The sequence below is a fragment of the Pteropus medius genome, unplaced genomic scaffold, assembly GCF_902729225.1.
Source record: "Pteropus medius unplaced genomic scaffold, Ma_sr-lr_union100, whole genome shotgun sequence".
NCBI lineage: Eukaryota > Metazoa > Chordata > Mammalia > Chiroptera > Pteropodidae > Pteropus > Pteropus medius.
Window position 1 is genome coordinate 44,740,223 of NW_024344378.1, and position 20,606 is coordinate 44,760,828.

Consider the following 20,606-nt stretch of genomic DNA (forward strand, 5'->3'; position numbering starts at 1 on the left):
GCATTTTTAGGATTTTTAGTTTTCCTTGGGTCAATTTTGGTAAACTACCAACATTTTTCCACAATAATACATGGGCAGAATATCTTCTGTCAAGATATTAATGTAAAATCATATGTATTATCCTCCTAAATATTTAAAAGCCTCCTCTGCATCAGTAATTGTCTCCTCAATTTTAATGTTTATGAGTATCTTACATATTTTTCTTGGTTACATTTGCAAGTTATTTTATTATTTTCAGATAATCCATTTTTATTCTTATAAATGTAGGCACTGGGAATTTGTATTCAATAAACTAGTAGGTGGAGGTGAACTTTTGCTAGAGTAACGCCACTTGATTTTATGAACCTCTTCTAAGTAATATGCCAAAAATCACACCATGATCTCTCATTAAAACATTAAGAAATGTTTTCGTTAGCTGCTAATTCAGTTATGTACTCCTGTAATTTTGTTACAAGCAGAGAATTGGAAAACTCCTGAATTGCAAAAAGGTTTATTACCTGGGTAATGGAGTTATTAACTCTCTCATTTTCTGAAAAATATGCCCCTGCCCCCCAAATTCTAAGACTTGTCAAATGACTACTAATTATATCTCTTACTCTTTCACTTGGAGGTACTCTGTATAACCCAACATACTCAAAAGTGAGTGAGAAAAATATTGTTCATTTTAACATTCCTTTTCTAATATAAAATACCTTTTTTTGTGTGTGTGCGGTTCCATGAGCTTTTAGAAAACAACTCTGTTCAGGTACAACTGACATGAAATAAACTGCACATATTTAAAATATATAATTTGATAAGTTTGACATATGTATTCACATGTGAAATTATAACAAGATAATGATATATTCGTCCCTTTGTCATTCGTCCTTCCTGGACTTCTCTGTACCATCCCTCTTCCCAGGCAACCACTGATCGGCTTTCTGTCACCATAAATTCGTTTGCCGTTTCTAGGGTTTTATATAAACGGGGCCATTAGTCTGTACTCCTTTTTATTTAACTTCTTTCATTCAGCATAATTATTTTGAAATCGTCTGTGTTTAATGTACTTCACTTGTTCATTTTTTTTTTTTATTGCGGAGTAGTATTCCATTGTATGGATATAACTCAGTTGGTTAACCCACTTTGTTGGATATTTAGGTTGTTTCCAGTTTTTGGCTGTTACAAATAAAACTGTTATGAACATTCATGTACAAGTCTTTGTGTAAATGTATACTTTTATCTCTCTTGGGTAAGTACCAAGGAGCAGAGTGGCTGAATCATATAGTATATGCGTATTTAACTTTTTAAGAAACTGCCAAACTTTTCCCAACAGTTTCATCCCCACCAGCAGCATGGGAGACTTCCAATGCCTCCATATCTTTATGAACGCTTGATATGGTCAGTCTTTTGAATTTTTACCATTCTGATTGGAGCGTGGTAGGTTCCCTCCACCCATACAAAACAGGTCACGTTTTTAATTTGTAAGATTTCCAGTTTTTTGTTTTTTGGTTTTTTGTTTTTTTTTAGGGTTGAATAAGCCTCATCTCTCTGAAAATATTATTCTTACTTGAAGACTTATCCAGTTATGTCTTTCTTTGGATGTTAGTTCTTCTTTTTCAATGAGTTTGGTGCTGTCTTTAATATTGTCAGTGGTAGGTGATTTTTGTTGTGCATTTATCTTTGTCTTGAGATTTCAGGTGATCCTGTTTGTAAGATCTGTGCATATTTAGCGCAACCTGAACTGGCAACTACAAGGAAGGGATGAGACGTGCTGACAATAGTGTGTGCCAGTGGCTGCCCTTCTGGACAGCCACTTTGCTGCTAGGTGTATAACAGTCCTGGGATGCTGCCCTAAGTGCCCTGCCTGGAGCACCACTACCCCACCTTGGCCTGGGACTACTGAGGGGCACAGGGAGAGCCAAACTCTCCAGCTCTGGGCCACCACCAGCTCTGACTCATGCCCTGTGGTGGCCCAGGCTTCCTCCTCCTTCTTAGCTCTATATCTCTGAGCCGGAATCTTCTTGAAGCTAATCCCTCCTCTCACACAAGCATTCACTTTTATGACTTGAGGACTGTCATCTCTCCTGCCCATCTGATCCCACTGGCTTTCTGTCTTTCAGGAACTCCTCACAATTTCTGACCTCTTCTTATTCCAGCACTGGCATAGAATTTTAAAAATAGATACTTTTAAAGACATTTTGAGGATGCTATGTTGGGAAGAGGAAACTAGAGCACATATTTAATTATACTTTTAATATAAAAATACACTATGCGCCAGGCACTGTAGCAATTAAGTTCCTAGGAAAGGAGGGACGGCGACCTTAGCTCAGATGGTGAAGAGAATTTAATGAAAGGACCATTTACAGAGGTTTGGGCAGGACTGAGAGAACCGGCTTGGAATGGTGAGGTGCCCAGGAACTAGTTACAGGGTAAAGTGATAACTGCCCCTGGACCCGAGGGAGACAGCACAGTGTTACCTGAGCCTGCTACAGGTATCTTTAGGGGACTCGGGGTATCGTCCAATAAGAACTGAGTTGTAGAGGGGACCACCACAGCCGTATCAGCATCACTGAATGCAGGGCTGGTGGAGGTGGGGTAATTATCCTGACCTATCTGCTCTTATCCTCTGATCTACTGTCAATGCCTTCCTTTGACCAAAGGGGATCCGAGCGACATGGTCCACAGGGGCAGCCTCCAGAGATGGGGGTGGGGGAGATACAGGGAATCATCAGCACAGCCCTTTTCCTGGCACTTAATGTATGTCATCACCTATAGCTGTTTCTTGGCAGCCTGAGGAGGTAGGCATATTATTATCATTTAACGGAGGAGGCAGCCTAGGCACCCTCTGACGCAGCGCCCCTTCCCTTTCTCTCACACCTCCAGAACTTACCTCTGGCTCCCCTCTGCCTGGGGTGCCTTCTCTACTTTCTCTAGCTCACTCCTTCACATGCTTCCAAATTCAGCTTGATTCCGGTCTCTCAAGGTACCTACAGAAAGGGTTCTGACTTCTCAAGCATGCTGTGGCCATAGTTCTACTATGAAAAATTTCAAACTTACAGGAAATTTGAAAGAATCGTATAGAGAACACCCATGTGCCCCTGTGCCCACTTCTCAAAAGCACTTCTCATACTATTGTCTGTTTCCTTATCTACAATCCTCACTAATTTACGAATTCCTTAAAGAGAAGGGCTGCATGTGGTTTGTCTTTTTGCCTTCAGGGTCTATTAGTGCCTGACACACAGAAGGTGGTCAGTAAGTGTCTGACGGATCAGTAATTCACAAAATATTTGTGTTTCCTAGGAAAGGAGGAAGGAGACTTGTATTTATTGAATGCCTACATGGTGGTTTCCATCGTGTCGGGGTACTGCATTTATTACTTCACCAAAGCCTCACAATCAGGTGAGGCAGGGGTTACTGTCTCTTGTTTTACAGACTAGACGGGCTTCATAATGTATTCAAGGTCACATATCCCTGAGTGAGCTGGGAGTCAGATCGTCAAGATGCCCTTTAACCAAGTCCATGCTGCTGCTGATATACCCGTGCCTTCTCCATAGACTCGAGACTGCTTGGGGCTGGAGACTGGGTTTTATACATTTCTGAATGTCTTAGGACCTGACAACTAGCAGGCATAAGAAATATATTTTGAAAGAGTGAGTGAATGAACATTTGGTGACTGTTTTCTTACTAGTGGATTTCACTACTGGAAATTCATTCACTTCTGGAATATGACCCCTGAAGGGATGCTTGTGCTTCACCTCAACCAACCTCTTCCCTTAGCAGATGAAGGACCTGAGGCTAGAGGGGCTAACATCATACAGGGAGCCAAGGTCAGAGCCAGTGTGCTGACTCGCTGCCCAGTGAGCTTTCATTTCCTTTCCTCTCCAGATGCACTCGAGTATCTGGATCAGTACCATTCACTAACCCAGAGCCTGGAGACCGAGAAAAATCACATTTCCTAAGAACATTTGGGTCTATGGGTGTCTCTCAGGCATGTGCTGATGGAGACATTCTTCTTCCTTCCTCACTGAGAGGTCCGTGGGTATCAGAGGCTTGAAGTTGCATGCGAAACTGTGTTTATATACTTTTCTCAGGAGAGGATCCAGAGTTTACATCAGGCTCTCAAAGCAAATACAAAAACCATGACCCCCCAAAATGGACGGGGGAGACTCCCTTTTGTGTTTTCTCTAGCTGTTCCCCAAACATTTTGATTGCAGAAACGAATGGAATTTTCAAAAGAATATTAGGATGCACATTTTTGCAAAGTAACCCCATTAAAAAGAAATTAACCACCATTACAATATTATCATATTAAAGGATGTTTTAACTCCTCTAAATCAAGGACAAATTCTCGGGGGGGGGCGGCATGGGAGGGCAGTGATAGGCCTTCGAATCAGATGAAGTAGCTTTAACACAGGCTACACTTGTCCTTATTTTGTCCACTTTGCCCTCTACTGAAAATGTCAGTGTGGACATGTCTTTGAAAGTGTCACCCTACCTGAAGAAGCAGTCGGTCAGAGTTTGTGCCAGAAAGCTTCGTTTCCTTTCCTCTCCAGGGTTTTCCCTAAAGGCGCTGCTGGGTGGCCAGGCGTGGGTTTTGTTCCATCCCTGAGTGGCATTTCCACCAAAGCAGGTGCGATTGGTTGTTCCCTGGGCTTATGACATGGGAATAAACTCGAGTGTGTTTATGTGTTTCACGAGAGGAGGTTATGCCAATGTCCACTGGGCTAAATTTCCTCCCAAGGGTTATGGGAGAGAATCTGAAGAATGTAGACTCTGAGTGGCCAAAACAACCTTCTGTCTCTTACCTCCTTGGAGGGAAAGCTCTGGGTGTGAATGTGGGGGGGTGGTGTGAAAGCCCTGGTGGAGGGAGGATTGTGGGGGGGCCACGAAAGCACGGGGCGGGGGAGGGGCTGTGGCCCTGCGAGCGACCCCACTCCCTTTGGGTTTCCTGGTCCGTCCTTCCCTCCTTTTTGCACTAGGTTGTTGCATGCGGCAGGCCCTTGTCTCTCCTGCCTTGGGTTCCCCCATCAGCACACAGGTCGGCATTCTCCCCGCTGGGCTACTCTATCTTTGGCAGGATCGCAGCTTCATACAGACATTTTCCAGGGAAGGTCTGCTGAGGAGGAAAGAGTGTCCTAGCAGGAGTGGGTGTCTTGGTGGGGAGTGAAAGCAGGGTATCAGAGCATACCGAGCTACAGATCGGGGTGTGCTTCAGCCCCTGCAGCTCCACACACAGTAGAGTCTCTGAGTGTTTCTTGAATGAACAGATAATATTGAGCATGTAATATGTGCCTGACAAATCGCTTCAATCCTTCCAGCCTCAGTTTCTTCATCTCTAAAATGGAATTGATAGTGCTCCCCAGCTCTGGACACCCTCTTTGAGAGTGCGCTAGGCTCCCCCGCCGTCTGTGGGCTCTGAGGCAGGACGGGCGTCGCCCCATGGGCAGCACCCCCTTTTAGTGCTGCTGGCCAACGCATTTGTAGCCATTTCCACATCAGCTCCCCTCCCACACATGGGAGCACGTATGATTTGAACCCCCGACTTAGCTGTTAGTGTGTCCAGGTGACACACATAAAACCAGGGACTCGGGGTGGGAGGAAGCCACTTGCTCAAGTTCACTTAGCAAGTAAGGGCGTAGGCCGCTGTACACATCTGGTCTTGAAAGGCCTTGGCAATGCTGTGCACTCCAGATGGTACCAATTTGAGCCCGTCGGCCCAGTTTTGTTGCTGCAACAAAGACAGTAAACAAACAAATGCTTTTTGGAAATGGCTGGGGGACATACTTAGAGAAGAAATGACCAGAATGTCTAAATCACTGAACCTTTTTAATGAAAGCCCTAATGTTATTTTCATATACAGCACAGATGATAGCCAAGAATAAGCTACTGTACGACGCAGCTGGGGTCCCTGTGGCACCTGCTGAAGGTAGCAAAAGAATCACGAGGGATTACCCATGGCTTACAAGCTAATTTGCACAGTTTGCTTAACAAGCACATTTGCATGGTTTAAATGGTTTCCAAAGGACTTGAAAAGCAGTTTGGGCTCTTAACAAAGTTATAGAATTTCCTGTCATCTCTTCTGCCCTGTGAATTGGCTCAGCAAACCATATTTTTGTTTTGTTTTTGAAATCATAAACAGATGTTTATGTTTGGAAACTGGCTCCGGCTTAAACATAGGCTTCTTTATTTCACTTCTGCCCAGCTTGCTGTTTAAGGGGCGGCGGGGGTCGGGGGATCCCCAGGCCGTCTCCAGGAATTGACTGATGTCTCAGCAGTTGGCCTTCTGGGGAAGGCCAGGGCCCTTGGGAATGGAAGGGAGTGGCTGCTAAGGAGTGAGGTCTTCTGGACCAGTCTGCATGGCTTTGAGCAACCCCCTCTCCTGTCCTGCCTATGGAGTTAGAGTGACCTTCCAGCTGAAGGGGTTAGAGTGACGGAAGTGTCCCTAGCATGGTGTCTGATACGGAGTGATGCTCAGTAAACTCATGCTCCTACTTCTTTCTTTTTCTTTTTCTTCAAGCTCCCTAGAATTCCCAATTTAGCTTTCCCCATCATCTTCTGGTCCAGAGGGTGGGCATGGGAGCTGGGATATGGCTCAGTGAGTGCCCTGGGTAGGGAAACCAAGTGTGCCCCTCATTCTAGCCCCTGGAAAGCTACGTACATCCTGTGGGAGTCATTTCTAAATGCTGAGGAGAGCAAAGGGGCACAGCCAGGGTAGGCTAAGATCCTATGGTGCAAGATGGCCAGAGTGGAAGGAGTGAGGACCCAGAGGGAAGGGAGGGCCTATGAGAGCCCTCTGCCCTGACTGGGAAGAAAGGAGCGATTTAGGGTACCTGGGCACTGCCTCAGGTCTGCAATAGCTGAGGGGTGGATGTCAAGGGAAGACAGATTGGAGGGGCGTGGACTGGGAGCAGGAGCAGGACACATACCCAGGGCCACTGGCAGCAGAAACTCTAGCTCGAATCTCACTCTCCCAGCATTAAGCTTTGGGCAAGATAGCAAATCTTTCTTAGGCTGTATCCTCATCTGTAAAGTGGGGGTCTTAGGAAAATTAAATGAAATTATGCATATTTTACCGGGCCTGTCTCACAATAGGCACTTAAGAAATGGTAAATAAAGATAAAAACAAAAAAGAAACCCTGAAGTCCCATACTCACCTTGACTTTTATTCTGAGTTTGTACCTCTTGTGCACCTGTGCCTGAGGGCAGGGGCACTTAGGCTGGGCCTGGTCAGAAGCCCTTTTCTCCAAACATATGGGCTCCCACACTGTGGGTCTCAAATTGTTTTGAGGTAAAAGGGCAAAGAGCTGGGGTGCCGTTGGCCTTTTTGGGGGGAGGAGGAGTTGGGGGGCTGCTCCTGGGCACGAGAAAGGTGAGGAGTGAGGAGCCAGAAGCTTTCCCTCTAGCTCGGCCTCAGCTCTTAGCTGTCTTTCTCAGGAGCAGGGCTCCAGTGCTCATATAACTTCTCTTTCTCTTTCTCCCCCAGCCACCCCCACCCCCAGTCTCATTGCCCACCCTACCCACCTAATTGGTCTGTTCTCAGTCATGTTAATTGGCTTTGGCTCCACAAACTGTTTTCTTGTTTGTGATTTCCCTTTCACACCAGACTTGGTGGGACACTGAGATGGATAGGCCATGGCTATCCAGTGAGCTCACAGTCCTATGTGTATGTGTGTGTGTGTGGTGGGGGGCTTAGGTGGGAGGATACATGTTAACATTCATTCATTCATTCGTTCGTTCAATAAGGTTTATTGATCACATACTATGTGCCAGGCCCAGCCTGTGCTAGGGGCTCTGGAAACAGTGATGAATAAGACAGAATGAGATAGTGTACCAGGCAAGAGAACCCTGAGGCCCAGTAATAGCTGCCCACCCATTCAGCTTTCTTTCTACTCCCTGCCCCCACTGGCTGGTGACCACTGCCCAGAGAGGATCTCTAAAGGGAGGGTGGAGTGGGGGGCAGGGCTGGGTCCTTGGAGCCTGGAAGGCTTGGAGTTGCCATGGACCAGCCGTGAGTGTGAGGATGGTCTTCCCAATGCTGGAGAGATGAGCTGGATCTGTGCTCAAGTCCTGATTTGATAGGTGGGAAGGTGGGCACAGGAAGGTCAAGGCAGAGAGGCTAGCTAAGAAGCTAGTGGCGGGCGGTGGAAACAGCTTGGTGGTTTCTCAAAAGGATAAACAGAACTGCCGTGTGACCCAGCAATCCCACTCCTAGGTATATAGCCAAAAGAAGTGAAAGCAGGGCTCAAACAGATACTCTTACCCCAATATTCATAGCAGTATCATTCGCAATAGCTAAAAGGTAGAAACAACACAAGTGTCCATCAAAGGGTGAATAGATAAACAAAATAGATAGAGTATTATGCAGCCATAAAAGGAATGCAGGACGCTGCTACAACGTGGATGGACTTAAAAACATGCTAAATGAAAGAAGTCAGACCCAAAGACCAATATTTTCTGATTCTATTTGTATGAGGTACCTAGAATAGGACAGAAAATAGAATGTAGCTTACTAGAGGCTGGTGTGTGTGGGGGGCGGATATTGTTTAATGGATATAGAGTTTTTGTTGGAGATGATGAAAAAGCGTCAGGTATAGATAGGGGTGATGCTTACACAACATTGTGAATGTATTTAATGTCACTGAACTGTATACTTATAAGTGGTTATAATGATAAATACTATGCTATGCATATTTTATCACATTTTAAGAAAGTGAATGGCAGGGCGGCATGGAGAGAGCGCTCCCCCTGAGAGCATCCCTCTAAAGTGGGTCCTTGTCAGCCACTTTAAGGCAGTGTGTTGACGACGGTTGTGAGGACTGTGAGGAGAGACAGCGCACACTACACTCTCGATGTTCAAGAGTCCGAAGGTGGAGAAGCTGCGAGAACAAAGGCGAGGGCAGGTCCTCGACTTTCTGGAATGCCTCGTTTCTAAAATGGGCATGAGTACCTCCTTCTCACAGGGCTGTTGGGAAGATTAAAGGCACCAGTACCTGTTCAGTCCTTGAAACACTACAGTAGGCACTTAAGAAATGTTATTTCTTAGTATTGGTGAGAGAAAAATAAGGGAAGTGAAGAAGCAAAGAAAGGGAGTAAGGTCTCTCTCAATTTCTCCCACTTGGAAAGATGCTTTACAAATGAAATCACGACAAGTCCCGTGTTGTTACCATGGGGACTGAGGGGGTGGGCGGGAATGATGTCCTCGCATAGTTACTGCCCCCCCCACCCCCGCCCGGACCCACCGCCATGGTGGAGACCTTGGGTGGAGATCCCATTTCTAAAGATGAGGATTCCTGTGAATAAAGAGGAATGCGAGACGAAGACATTCTCCTGGAGGCCGACCTTATTGCGTGACCGATTAGTCTCACCGGGATTTTAGGTTTCCTCAGGGAAAAGCCAATGTCCTGCCAACAAGCTGACGTGACTGCCTTTTTAAGATGAAACCAGGAACCAGCTGTTCTGGAGATTAACTTTGAGCCCAGATGTACAATCAGAGCCCCACAGTAAGCAAATTCCGATTATACCCTGCAAAACAACAGCTGTTCTGGTTCTGGCCTCCAGGGTGGCATATCTGGGCCTTTGGGAAGAAAAAGAAAAATGGAGCCCAGCTTCTTCGAAGATCAGGAAAGTGATGTTTCTGGGGTATGTCCACTGAGCGGGTTCTGTGTGATGGTGCTGTTGTGTCCCTTTGGCCATGTGCACTGAGCGTCAGGGACTAGACTGCTTGTGGAATCAGGGCCTAGCCCCTCTGAGCGGGCAAGCCGTGCAGAAATCATGGCTCTAGGCCCTCATTTTACAGCTGGGGAGCCTAGAGTTTGCAAGGGCAGTTTTATGTGACTGCAATGTACTAAGAGAACCGATTGTGGTTGGGGATCAGTCTCAGATCAAAATCAAGGGTCACGTGATAGGTCTGTATGGCTAGTCTTGGGTCCGTGTATGGCGGGGTCATTTTCTTTGTGAGTTTTATGTCAGTCTTTGGCTGCTCTTGAGGGTCCTGTCTATGAGGGGGATTGATCTCTTTCTGTGCAACACTAACCCTAACCACCCCATGAGAACCTCACCCATGTCCCTGGTCTCAGCTGCACCAGAGCTACTCCCATCCTGAACAGTGGAAAGCCAAGCAGACACAGTCTGCTACTGCCTGTGTGTGTGACTGCCTGGGGTGTCTTGGCTGGAAAAGACTTCATCAGGCAGCTGGGAAGGGGCAGGGGAAGTTAAGGTGGTGGACCTAGCCCTTCTGGGGTCACGATTTATTTAGGCCAAGTGAGCACAAGCTGGGCCCAGAGAAGGAGCTACCCCAGCTGGAACTGACCCACTTGGTGACAGGGTCTATTGAGAAAGGAGAGGCCTGGGTAGATAAGAGTCAAGAGGCACCCCCTTACCTGCCATGAGAGGTCCTTGTTTCTGTAGTCAGTAACAGAGAGGAGGGGGCCAGCCCAGTCCCTCTTCCACTTCCACCCGGGCAGTGTGTGTCCCCTCTGTGAGTGAGGGGCAGCGGCTGCCTGGACTGGGATCAGCCCAGTGGTTCTTCGGCCCAACCAACTCGGCAATGGGACCAGAGGTATAGACACACAGAATCCCTGAACCACGACCAGGGCTAGGGTTATAAGGAGACAGTTTTCTGTGTAAAACGATGGCTCATGGTAAGAACTTTCCATATGTAGAACAGCTACCTCCAGAGGTAATGAGCTCTCTGCTTCTGGGAAAGTTTGGGCAGAGGCTGGAAGATTCCTTGGTGGATTCAATTCATTCATTCATTCATTCATTCATTCATTCACCCTTCTAATCATCCACTCAATATTTTTTAAGCACCAAACTTATGCCAGGTGCTGGACTAATCGATTCAACTGTGAATAAGATAGAAATGGCCTTTGGCCCTCGGGAAATATTGGAGCAGGGAATAGGGGACCATGAACTAGACCTAGAAGTTAAGGAAGGCTTCCTGGAGGAAACCACATTTGAAGCTGAAGCCTGAAGGCTGAGGAGGACTTAGGATAGAAGAGAAAAGTTCCAGAAAGAGGAGACAGCATGTGTGAAGGGCTAGAGAGAGCAAGGCCAACAGAGGAACAAATGAGCTCAGTGAGGGAGGGCTTATTGAGAGTAACAGAGTTGAGAGTGGGATCAGCATGTGTGAGCTTTATCCCAAGAGCCACAAGGAATCAATCAAGGGTTTTAAACAAGGTGACAATGTGGTGAGATGTGCTTCTTGGCTGGTTTTCCCAGATGCAGACCTGGAGACAGGAATTCCTAGGCAGATAGTTTATATGGGAGGAGATTCCAGAAAATACCAGTAGGGCAGTGAGGAATTGAGACAGGGAAGGGAGTCGGCCAAGAAGCGTGTGTGGTCAAGCAAGTCACCACTGTAGGGGCTGGAGCTTATCCCTACCAGGGGACTCTGGAAGTCAGCATAGAAGATCCTTTAGAGTCATTCCTCACAAGGGGAGGGAGGTGGGTATTTATATATACCACATCCATTGGCCACTGAAGGCTTTTCTGGGCTGAGTAGGGCATGGACACTTCCCCAGCACTGTGGTCTTCCAATGGGGTAGAAAGAGCGGGCTGCATCGTGGGCCTTCAGGCAGAGATGCAGGGGCTAGCTTGGAGTGGGACCTGAGGGGACATGGGTTAGCACTACTTTAGCTGTGGGGTGGAGGGACAGGGAGGGGCCTATGGGAACCTGGAAATCAAGGAGGAGGCAACAGGAAGACTTGCCCCAGCAAGAAGATGTTTGTGGCCCAAGCTGGGGAGAGTGTGGTTATGGGAGAAGGAGACAATGTCAGGATGCAGAGGTGCCTGGCCTGGTGACAGATGTGGAGGAATGAGGAACACTGTAGAGCATTCGCAGACTCTCAAAGCTGCAAGGGCCTCCTGCACCTCCCAGGGCTCTCCGCAGCCTCACACTGCTGCTGCTCCCACAGTCCTCCTCTGCTCACATGCATCAGAGACACTGGCACAGACCCCAGGGCACTTGGGGGCCCTCCTGTAGAGACCACGAAGCACGTTTAAAGAAAGATGAAGGTGCTGGGGCAACTGCTTAAATAATAAAAATGGGCTGTTGTCAGCACCAGCCTGGGTGTGTGTGTGTGTGCGTGTGTGTGTGTGTGTGTGTGTGTGGTGTGTGTGTGAGAGAAAAGCAATCCAGCTGGGGTCCTGCCCTTCTATGGTCTCTGCCCTTCTATGCTTCATGCTTCATGAATGTCACCCTGCTTTCCTTATCTTCTGCCATGCCCATATCTGTCTCCTGTCACACATGGGCCTTATGAGGACAGTTGCTCTGCATGGCTTGTTCACTGGCCCCTGAGGACTAGCCCGCAGCAGGTGCTCAGTCTGTTGAATGATGGAACTGTGAATGGTCTCTGCCCTTCTATGCTTCATGTCCTTGAGAATGAGGAGGAGGGAGGTGCTGGGGACAGTTGAGTGGTTGTTCTAAGGACATGAACCCACCAGGGTGGGGGAGGATGGTTGGAAAAGGGGATGGGTTGTTGAAGCAGCGAGGGAGAAGAGATGGGGTGGTGTCATCAACCAGGGTTTAGAGTTGCCAGCAATGATCGATGGCAGGCTGTGTATGGATGCCCGGCTCCTTCCATCCCCAGCTTCGATGACTCTGAGGTCCGAGTTCCTCACTGGGTCTGGTTGCCCACAGCGATGACTTGATGGGTAATGTACCTTTGATGGGTCACCCTCCCTTCTCTGGCCCCCTTTCTCTCTTCCCTCCTGGAGCTTCCTGGGACTACCTCCCACATAAATTACCCCCATGGTCTCAGCATCTGCTTCTGAAGCAACCCCACACCTGGGATGGATGCATCAGACCAGCAGACTCAGTCACACATCCTTTTCTAGTTAACAGGGGAGGCTGGGGAAGCGAGAATCAGGCATGTTCAGCTTCTGGGTTGGGGAAGTGGCTCTGATTCCCACCGGAACTCTTAGGTGGTCCGTTTTGGCTGCTATAACAAAATATCATAAACTGGGTGGCTTATAAACAACGGAAATTTATTTCTCATAGTTCTAGAGGCTGGAAGTCCAAGGTCAAGATGCTGGCAGATTCAGTGGGCCCACTTTCTGGTTCGTAGACGCTGCCTTCACACTGTTCCCGCATGGTGGAAGGGGCAGAGTCTTTCTGTATAAGGGCAGTAATCCCACATAGCCATCTCCCAAAGGCCCCACCTCCTAATACCACCACTTTGGAGATTATGATTTCAACCTATGAATTTTGAGGGGACACAAACATTCAGACCATAGCAGAAGCCAATGGCATATTCAAATTGTAATAATTTGTGGGAAGTTTGTTTATAAAGGGCCTATTTATAAAGGTGTAGGGTTTGGAGGGAGGCACAAGATTCACAGTGGCAGAGCTATTACTACCCCTGGGGCTGAAGGGATGGAGGGAGGGGTGGTTGCTGAAACTCAGAAGGAAAAGAGAGCCATGCAGAGGCCCCCTGGGGAGGAAGAGGGGCACAGCGAGCCCAAGGCTGCTTCACTGAGAGACACTGAGAGGGGAAAACGCCTAACTCCCACTGCCTCCTTCCCTCTAATCGCCTGCCCAGTGACAGGCAGGCTCAGACAGGTCAGCCTCCCGGGCCAGAGTAGGGTGAAGCAGGGTGAAGGCAAGATCTGGAGGGCCAAGGGAAGATAGTTGCTAAAGTGGGGAATTTCCCGAGTGGAATGGAAACAAAAACGTGTTGGGTCTTCAGTCATGGGCAAGGGCTCCGCAGCGGACCCTCAACGAGAGCGAGCCATTCCTTCTCCCTGGCCATATCCATATCCCACCTTTCTCCCCAAGAGCCCACCTTTCTGAGTCCTATTGGCCTCTCCAAAGCGGTGCTCAGACTGGAGGGCCTACGACTCGAAGAGACCTGGCTCTGCCAGTAACCTCTGTAACCACAGTTAAATCTCTTCTTCTGGGCCTCACTTTCCCTATAGGTAAAATCAGATGTCCTTTCAGGACCCCTTCCATAGATAGCACTGACCTTCTAGAAAGGCTCATTGCCCCCTTCCAAACAGTCCTGAGAAGGGGGTGAAACAAAGATTGTCCTTTTGGGGAAACCAAGGCCCTAGGAGCAGAGGGCCTTCCTGGAGGTCACTGACCATGTGGGTACTCGATCGAGACTCCCATTTTTGTCAGAGCTGTCCCCTGAGCCAAGCCCGCCCTGTCCCCGCTTTCCCCCGCCTGTGTAGCCTCCACCCATGTTTATTTTAAAGTAGTGCGGTAGCCAGTGTGAAGTTTCGAGATTTCTCTTTTGTTCTTGTTTGTGTGTGTGGCTGTGAACGGAAACAGGTAAGAATGGTGGTTTCAAGCAGGTTTTTAGAACTCACCAGTCCCTAAGAGAGTCAGGGTCAGTGTAATACCACTTCGGGGCTTTTGAGCCTAAGGGTCCACATAAACCTCAAGGGACTTAATTTGTAGAGAGTTTCAAAGAGAATCAGGAGGGATGTGCTGGTAACTCTAAGCTCCTCTGACCACGGCCGTGCCGACAAAACCCACTACATCTAAGAGGCCACCCTGAATCTTGCCATCCACCCCATGGGACTGTTTTGAGGTCTATGTTGCAGGCGCATGGAACAAAGACCATTTCATTTTATATCAGACCCTGAGGCTCTGGCGTTTACTGTATGCCAAGGCCAGGAGGCCCTCAGACACCACCTGTTGGAACCACTGCTCTCTTTCCTCAGATTGTGGGACGGGGGAGAGCTGCTCAGCCTGTCAGATAGGTTCTGTTGAAGTTAGAGTTTCCAAACTGATTGCTCCAGATTATGGTCTGCATTTTTGCCTTGTACCATGTTTTCCCACATTGGTTTATTTTTACAAGGTGAAACAAATTGCCAACAATTAGGAATCAAATTGGGATTTCTGGTTACGTTAAGAATTTAGAAGACTTGGCAACACTGGGCTTACACTCTTGAGAATGTCTGGCCGGTGCAGAGCTGCAGCCCCCTCTAGATAAGACACGTGCCCTTCGGTTCACCACAGTCCTCACCATTCCTTATTGTCTCCCGGCTTGGAGCTGAATGTCCATTGCCATTTATCACTGAGTTTATGCTGCTGATTCTCAAATTTGAGAGTTCTGAGGAAAGTAAAATATTTCGGGTCCCTACATTTCCAACAAAAGTGGAAAAAATGTTTATTAATATTACCCGCCTGTCCCTGGGTTGAACTGCCTGACCCGTTGTATAGCGTTGCTAGAGTCGAAGTTTTGTCCCCATCCTCTCCTCTGCCACAACTACCACCATCACGATTGCCATCACATCACATTTATTGGTCCTCTATCTGGTTGTATGCACAACAAGACAGGTCAAGATATCTCTTAGTTTGTCTGGAAGACAAAGCTTGGTGGGCAAAGAAGACAGCGCAAACAGAGCAGCTGGGAGTTAGGTCTAATAAAATGAAGAATTCACCACGCTAGAAAAGGCTGCAAGGGAAAGTCTTGAATGACACCAAGCAGCCTGGTAGGAATAGCCTGTTGGCCTAAGCTTAATTTCTGGGCTTGAGAATATCTGAGAGCCGAGGCAGTTTGGACAGGAAGGCTCAGGGCTGGCCTATAAATTCAACCACCTCACTGAGATGAAAAGTCTCAGTTTCCCATCAGTCTAATGGGGATACGAAGACAGATGGGCCCTGGTCCACGCTGTGAGAATCCCTTCAGTCTGAGCATACTGGTCCTCGCAAGACCCACTGTTCTCACCACACTGCTCCACTCCGGTTTCCCGGAGGCTCCCCCAGAAGCCCTTGGGGGGCGTACTGCAGGCAGGCTTTCCCTGTCAGATGAGGCAAGCATTTGGCACGGTAGGAGAATCTCAGGTGACCGTGATTCAGGTTACACTCCACATTTTGTAAGCCAGACTGTGGAGTCTGGTCACAGGTGCCGAGGAGGTCATCGTCCCAGCCATTGTCTGCGTCCCAGACCTGCACCCTCAGGGGCCCCCCTGTGGCCAGGAGCACGTCCCCGAAGTCCAGCGTTGTCACCCACCGGGGGTGGTTGTTATTCCACACTGTGCCCGTCCTCCGTTCCTGGCCTCCAAAGAAAACCTTCACATAGGCGTCTGTGGCAGTGAATATGTCTCCCCACAGACCACTGGCCTGGAAGTTCATAACCTCCAGCTTGGCCAAGCCCCTCTTCCGGGGACAGCAGTCCTTGTCGGTGGCCCCTGAGCCATGGCACACACACTGGCAGGGGTCGTGGGGGCTCTTCTGCTGCCCTGGAGGGCAGGGCCGGCTGCAGTCCCTCCAGCGTGCCCTGTGCATCACATACTTGCTCACGGCTTGCCTCAGTGCCTCCCGCCGTGGGTCCTGGCTCCCCAAGAGCACATGCAGAGGCTCTAGAGTGTAGTCCACTAGGCTGGGGCTGTCCTGCAGCGAGGCCACCCAGGCTGAGAACTGCTCGGGCCCAGCGTGGTTCCCGAACAACAGGTCATGCACGGAGGTGTGGTGACCGCCTACTACTTCGGAGTAGCGTTCCCGGTAGGCCTGGTGGAAGGAGTCTGTCATCTTGAGCTGCTTCTTCTTCTCCTCACAGGCCTTGATTTTCGATGAGGCGCTGGCAAGGCCACCTATGCTGACCTCAGCCTCGACGGCCAGGCAGTCTCCCACCTCGTCAGCTGTGAGCCCTTCAGGGCCATCTCACAGGTACGCAGGGCGGTAAGGGCCGAGATCCGGCCGCCCAGTTCCATGGAGCGGATGAAATGGGTACCATAATTGGAGATGAGCCTGAAGTAGTCAGACTCTGTGGAGGTGTTGAAGTCGGGGGGCAGGGCCTTGACAGCCTTCTTGAAATTGGGGTGGAGTGGGGGAGAGTGTACCAGGTGAAAACTGTGGGGAGAGGAAGACATCAGGTGGGCCCGGCAGTGGGTAGTCTTTCCTGCATTCCATAACTCCTTCAACATTGCTCAAGGTTGCATGTAATCGGCAGAACTAGGGTGTGAACCCAGGAAACCCACTCTGTCTGCAGCCCCTCAGTGACCTACCTATTTTGTATAGGGATTTTCACTTTTCCTTTTCATTCTTTAAAAAATTTTTTTAGGCGAGGCAACCCTTGTTTGACCTCACAGATTGCAAGGAACTTGTCAGCTTAAAATCCCTTAATTTTTTTATTTTTTACACCTACAGTACCTGGTCTTCCTAGGTGGTCTCCCATTCAAGTACTAACCAGGCCTGACTTTGCTTAGCTTTCGAGATCAGAGGGGGCTTGTTCATGGTGGCAAGGCCGTAGTCACTTTTCCTTTTCAAAATAAGTTTTTCTTTCATTTTATTCATTCATTCATTCATTCATTCATTCATTCATTTATTTATTTATTAAGGAAATGATACCACACTGATGGTATTCTAGCATTAGGACCTAGCCCTGTGGCCTCGATCTGTTTGTCCCCTGGATTGGGCCCAGTATGGCTGGGCTCCAGACAGCTCTGGCCACAGAGGCAGGAGGAGCCCTGTCTCACCGCGGGGGAAACTTGGCCTCCTAGTGTGAGGAATCAGGACAGGTGACTCTGGGCTGCTCCTGGAGACCATGCATTGCTCAGGTGTGGGACCTAGAGCCCTGAGGGCTGGCGGTGTGACCGCTCTTGCTTAGCACTGTAGCCCTAATTCCCAGCACAGTGCCTGACAGGGCAGGAATGAATAGTGGATGAAGGAGGCCCAGGTATGGGGGGACGTAACCAGATCTCCTGCCCACAGGTGACTGGCAGTGCCAGGAAAGAGGGGGTTGGGTGCTCAGTAGGGCCGAAGGTACCGTGTTGGAGCTCTCAGCACAGCTTTCTTGCTTCCCTTCAACAGGGTTCCCTCCCCAGGGTTCTTCCAGATCAGGGCCACAGGGCACTGGACCACCTGGTGTGTGAGAACCAGGACTGTGGTTTCCCCCTGGCGGAAGCAGCCTCTGCATCCCCATCCTGCCATTCTAGGGATCCGAGACCACCCTGAATTCAAGTCCCATTTTTGGAGACCTCTCCACCTCCACCCCCAGCACTCACCTATAGAAGCGACACTCCACCAAGTCAGTGCTGAAGCTGTACTGGTCCTGGTGGGTTTTCTGGGCGGCGAAATCTGCCGCCTTGGAATGCGAGCCTGCCACTGTCACGCGAGCACTGCTGCTGGGCTTGGGTTTTACGTCCAGCCCCACCTGCCAGTCGTTGCGGATGCTGCCGGCCGCCTTCTCAGCCACGGCTTCCGTGGAGCTGAGCTTGGCTCTGACCACATGGCGCTGGCAGCCTGAGCCCTGGGCCCGCCAGTCGGTAAGTGCCAGGGGCAGGCGTTGGAGGGCGCCCCGCTGCAGGGCGTTGTGGCAGAGGGTGCAGGTGCCATCGGGCCGCAGAAAGTGCTGTGTGTCCACCGGGAAGGAGCCTGAGCGCTGGAGGCTGGTCACATCCACGCCCTCCCCCGCCAGCCATGAGCCAGGCACGAACTTGCGAACACGTCGGCACTCAGAGCGGGCGGCAGTGCGGCAGGGGGCAGGGACGGGCGTGGGCAGCAGCAGCAAGAGGATGCCCAAGAGGAGCACACAGGTAGCCATGTTGCTGCGGAGACAAGGAGGCGTTTGGGATCGGGAAGGCTGGGGGCAGAGGCGTGGAGGATGGCTGACCCCTTCCCCCAGAGGCGGATAACCAAACACTATAGAATGGGAAAGGAATGGGATATCCATTAAGTCATTGAATGTCAGAGCTGGAATGGCCTTTACCAACCTGGTCTCCCCAACCTCCGCAAAAAACACATTGTATAGCTGTGCCTAGAGCGAGGAAGTGACTTGCCCAACAATTACACGGCCAGAAAAAGCCCACTGCTAGGATTTCACTATTTAAGGCCTAATGGAGATCCAGATTGATGGTTCCATCCCCAGACCATAGTGGCTGTTGGTGAGGAGGAGGCTCGTGCACAGAGGAGGGGACTGTAGCAGATTTGGGGAGGTACCTGGGGCCTCTGGAGAAGACTGGATTCTGGAGAAGTGCCATTTTGGGCCTCAGAACAAGTCGTGCTTTCCCCTCCCCACCTCTCTCGTTCTCTCTCTTTCCTAAGTGAAGTTGTACATCCTCTTTATTCTCCCCATTTGCCTGTTGGGGCCCTCTTTCTGAGCTTCATGGGAGAACATCAGCTTAAATTCTAGAATAAAAGCTGTCCATTATGCTTACACCCTTAGATCCTGTATGGGGAGGGGCCTTTAAGCTTGCTCTCTGATGCTAAGTTTCCTCTTCGGCTTTCCCTGCCATTCTGTGTGGAATTCCGCGGTCATGACCGCAAACTATTGCCCACTATTAGACAATTAGCTAGAAGTTTCTTCTTCATTTTGAGGTGGCTGTGGACTCACAGCTCTCCTGCGTATGATCTGGAATAACCTCTCTGCTACCCAAACTGAGCTCCAACACTGGCCAGTTCCTCTGAGACACGGGGGATTATGGATAGAAGGAACTTCCCCTGCATTCTAGCTGGAGCCCTCTGTGCCCTACCAAAAGGAGTGACTTGAATGGTGGATTTCCATGCAACATGGCAGGCCCCAGGGAGGTGAATAGGAGAAAGAGAATCTTCAAAGGCCCCCAGATTACCCCACTTAAGAGGCCAGCACAGTTCATATCCTTAATCCAAGGAACTCAGTCTCCATCTTGGCCCTCATCCCGTTATCTTCCCGGAAGCCTGTTTCCAGTCTTCTTAAAAGCTTTCACTGTCAGCATTTGAAGGGGCCTTAGAGCTATGTATTCTAACCTCTTCCTTTTGTATATAAGGAAACCGAGGCCCAGAGTAAACAAGAGGCAGCCCAGAGGGTTAGTGACAGCACAGTCTGGAACCCCAGTCTCTTGTCTTACAGGTCATAGCACTTCCTGCTCCATCAGGCACTTCCTCCAAAGAAGCAGCCCCACTCCTATGCCACTCCGTCCCCACCCAGGGACTCCGGCCTCCCGGACCCCCTGCTTCCTCCATACCTGGAGTCCTATGTTGAGATACTCCTACACGGATACCTCTCTCCCGACACGAGGCTCCTGAAGTGGTGGTGTCTGTTCTCCAGTCAGGGTTACCACACAGCTTGACACTAGGCCACCGTTCGCATCACTGCTACTTCCTGCCCTGCCCCCCCAACTGTGGTCACAGGTCCCCCTCTCTCTCCCCGCCCTCACCGGCACCTACCCTGTCCTCACCTCCTCATCCGGCCCTGCTGACAGCCCTCAGGAAGCAAGCTCTGAGGGCCATAGGCTCATCCTCCAAGCAGAGCAACCTGGAGCGCCGGGGCACGGGGCCTGGGGCAGACAGTGAGGCTTAGCATGGAGCAAACACAGGGGCCTGAGGATTTGAAGATTCAACTCTGGTGTTGATGAACAGGCCAGCATTTGATGAACAGGTGATTTCCCTGTTTCTGACCCACGATGTCCTATGTGTGAGACATAAGAGGCAGTACAAAGTAGGAGCTCACAGCCTGGGCTTGGGAGCTGGGCTGCCCGGGCTTGGGCTAACTTGGTTGTGTTCTAGCTAGGTGGCCTTGCAAACTTCTATAGCCTCTCTGTGCCTCAGTTTCCTCAACTAAAAATAGGGATAACAATAATTTAGACCCCATAGCTCATGAAAATTTGGGGAGTTACTTCGTGTGAAGTGCTTAGAACAGTGCCTGGCCCTCAGCCAGCATTAATACAAATGACCATTCCTTCCTCCCTGAGCAATGAGG

The 20,606-nt window shown here is 49.6% G+C and overlaps 1 protein-coding gene across 1 annotated transcript; it reads right to left on the bottom strand.

Annotated features, from left to right (window-relative positions):
- Positions 1 to 15,213: 15,213 nt before the first annotated feature.
- Positions 15,214 to 20,066, bottom strand: PRF1 (perforin 1). Its single transcript, XM_039872032.1, is given in 4 exon segments — positions 15,214 to 16,584; positions 16,587 to 16,780; positions 17,935 to 18,477; positions 19,873 to 20,066. Coding segments are annotated over 3 exon segments (1,665 nt in total). The 5' UTR covers positions 18,474 to 18,477; positions 19,873 to 20,066; the 3' UTR covers positions 15,214 to 15,652.
- Positions 20,067 to 20,606: the final 540 nt, after the last annotated feature.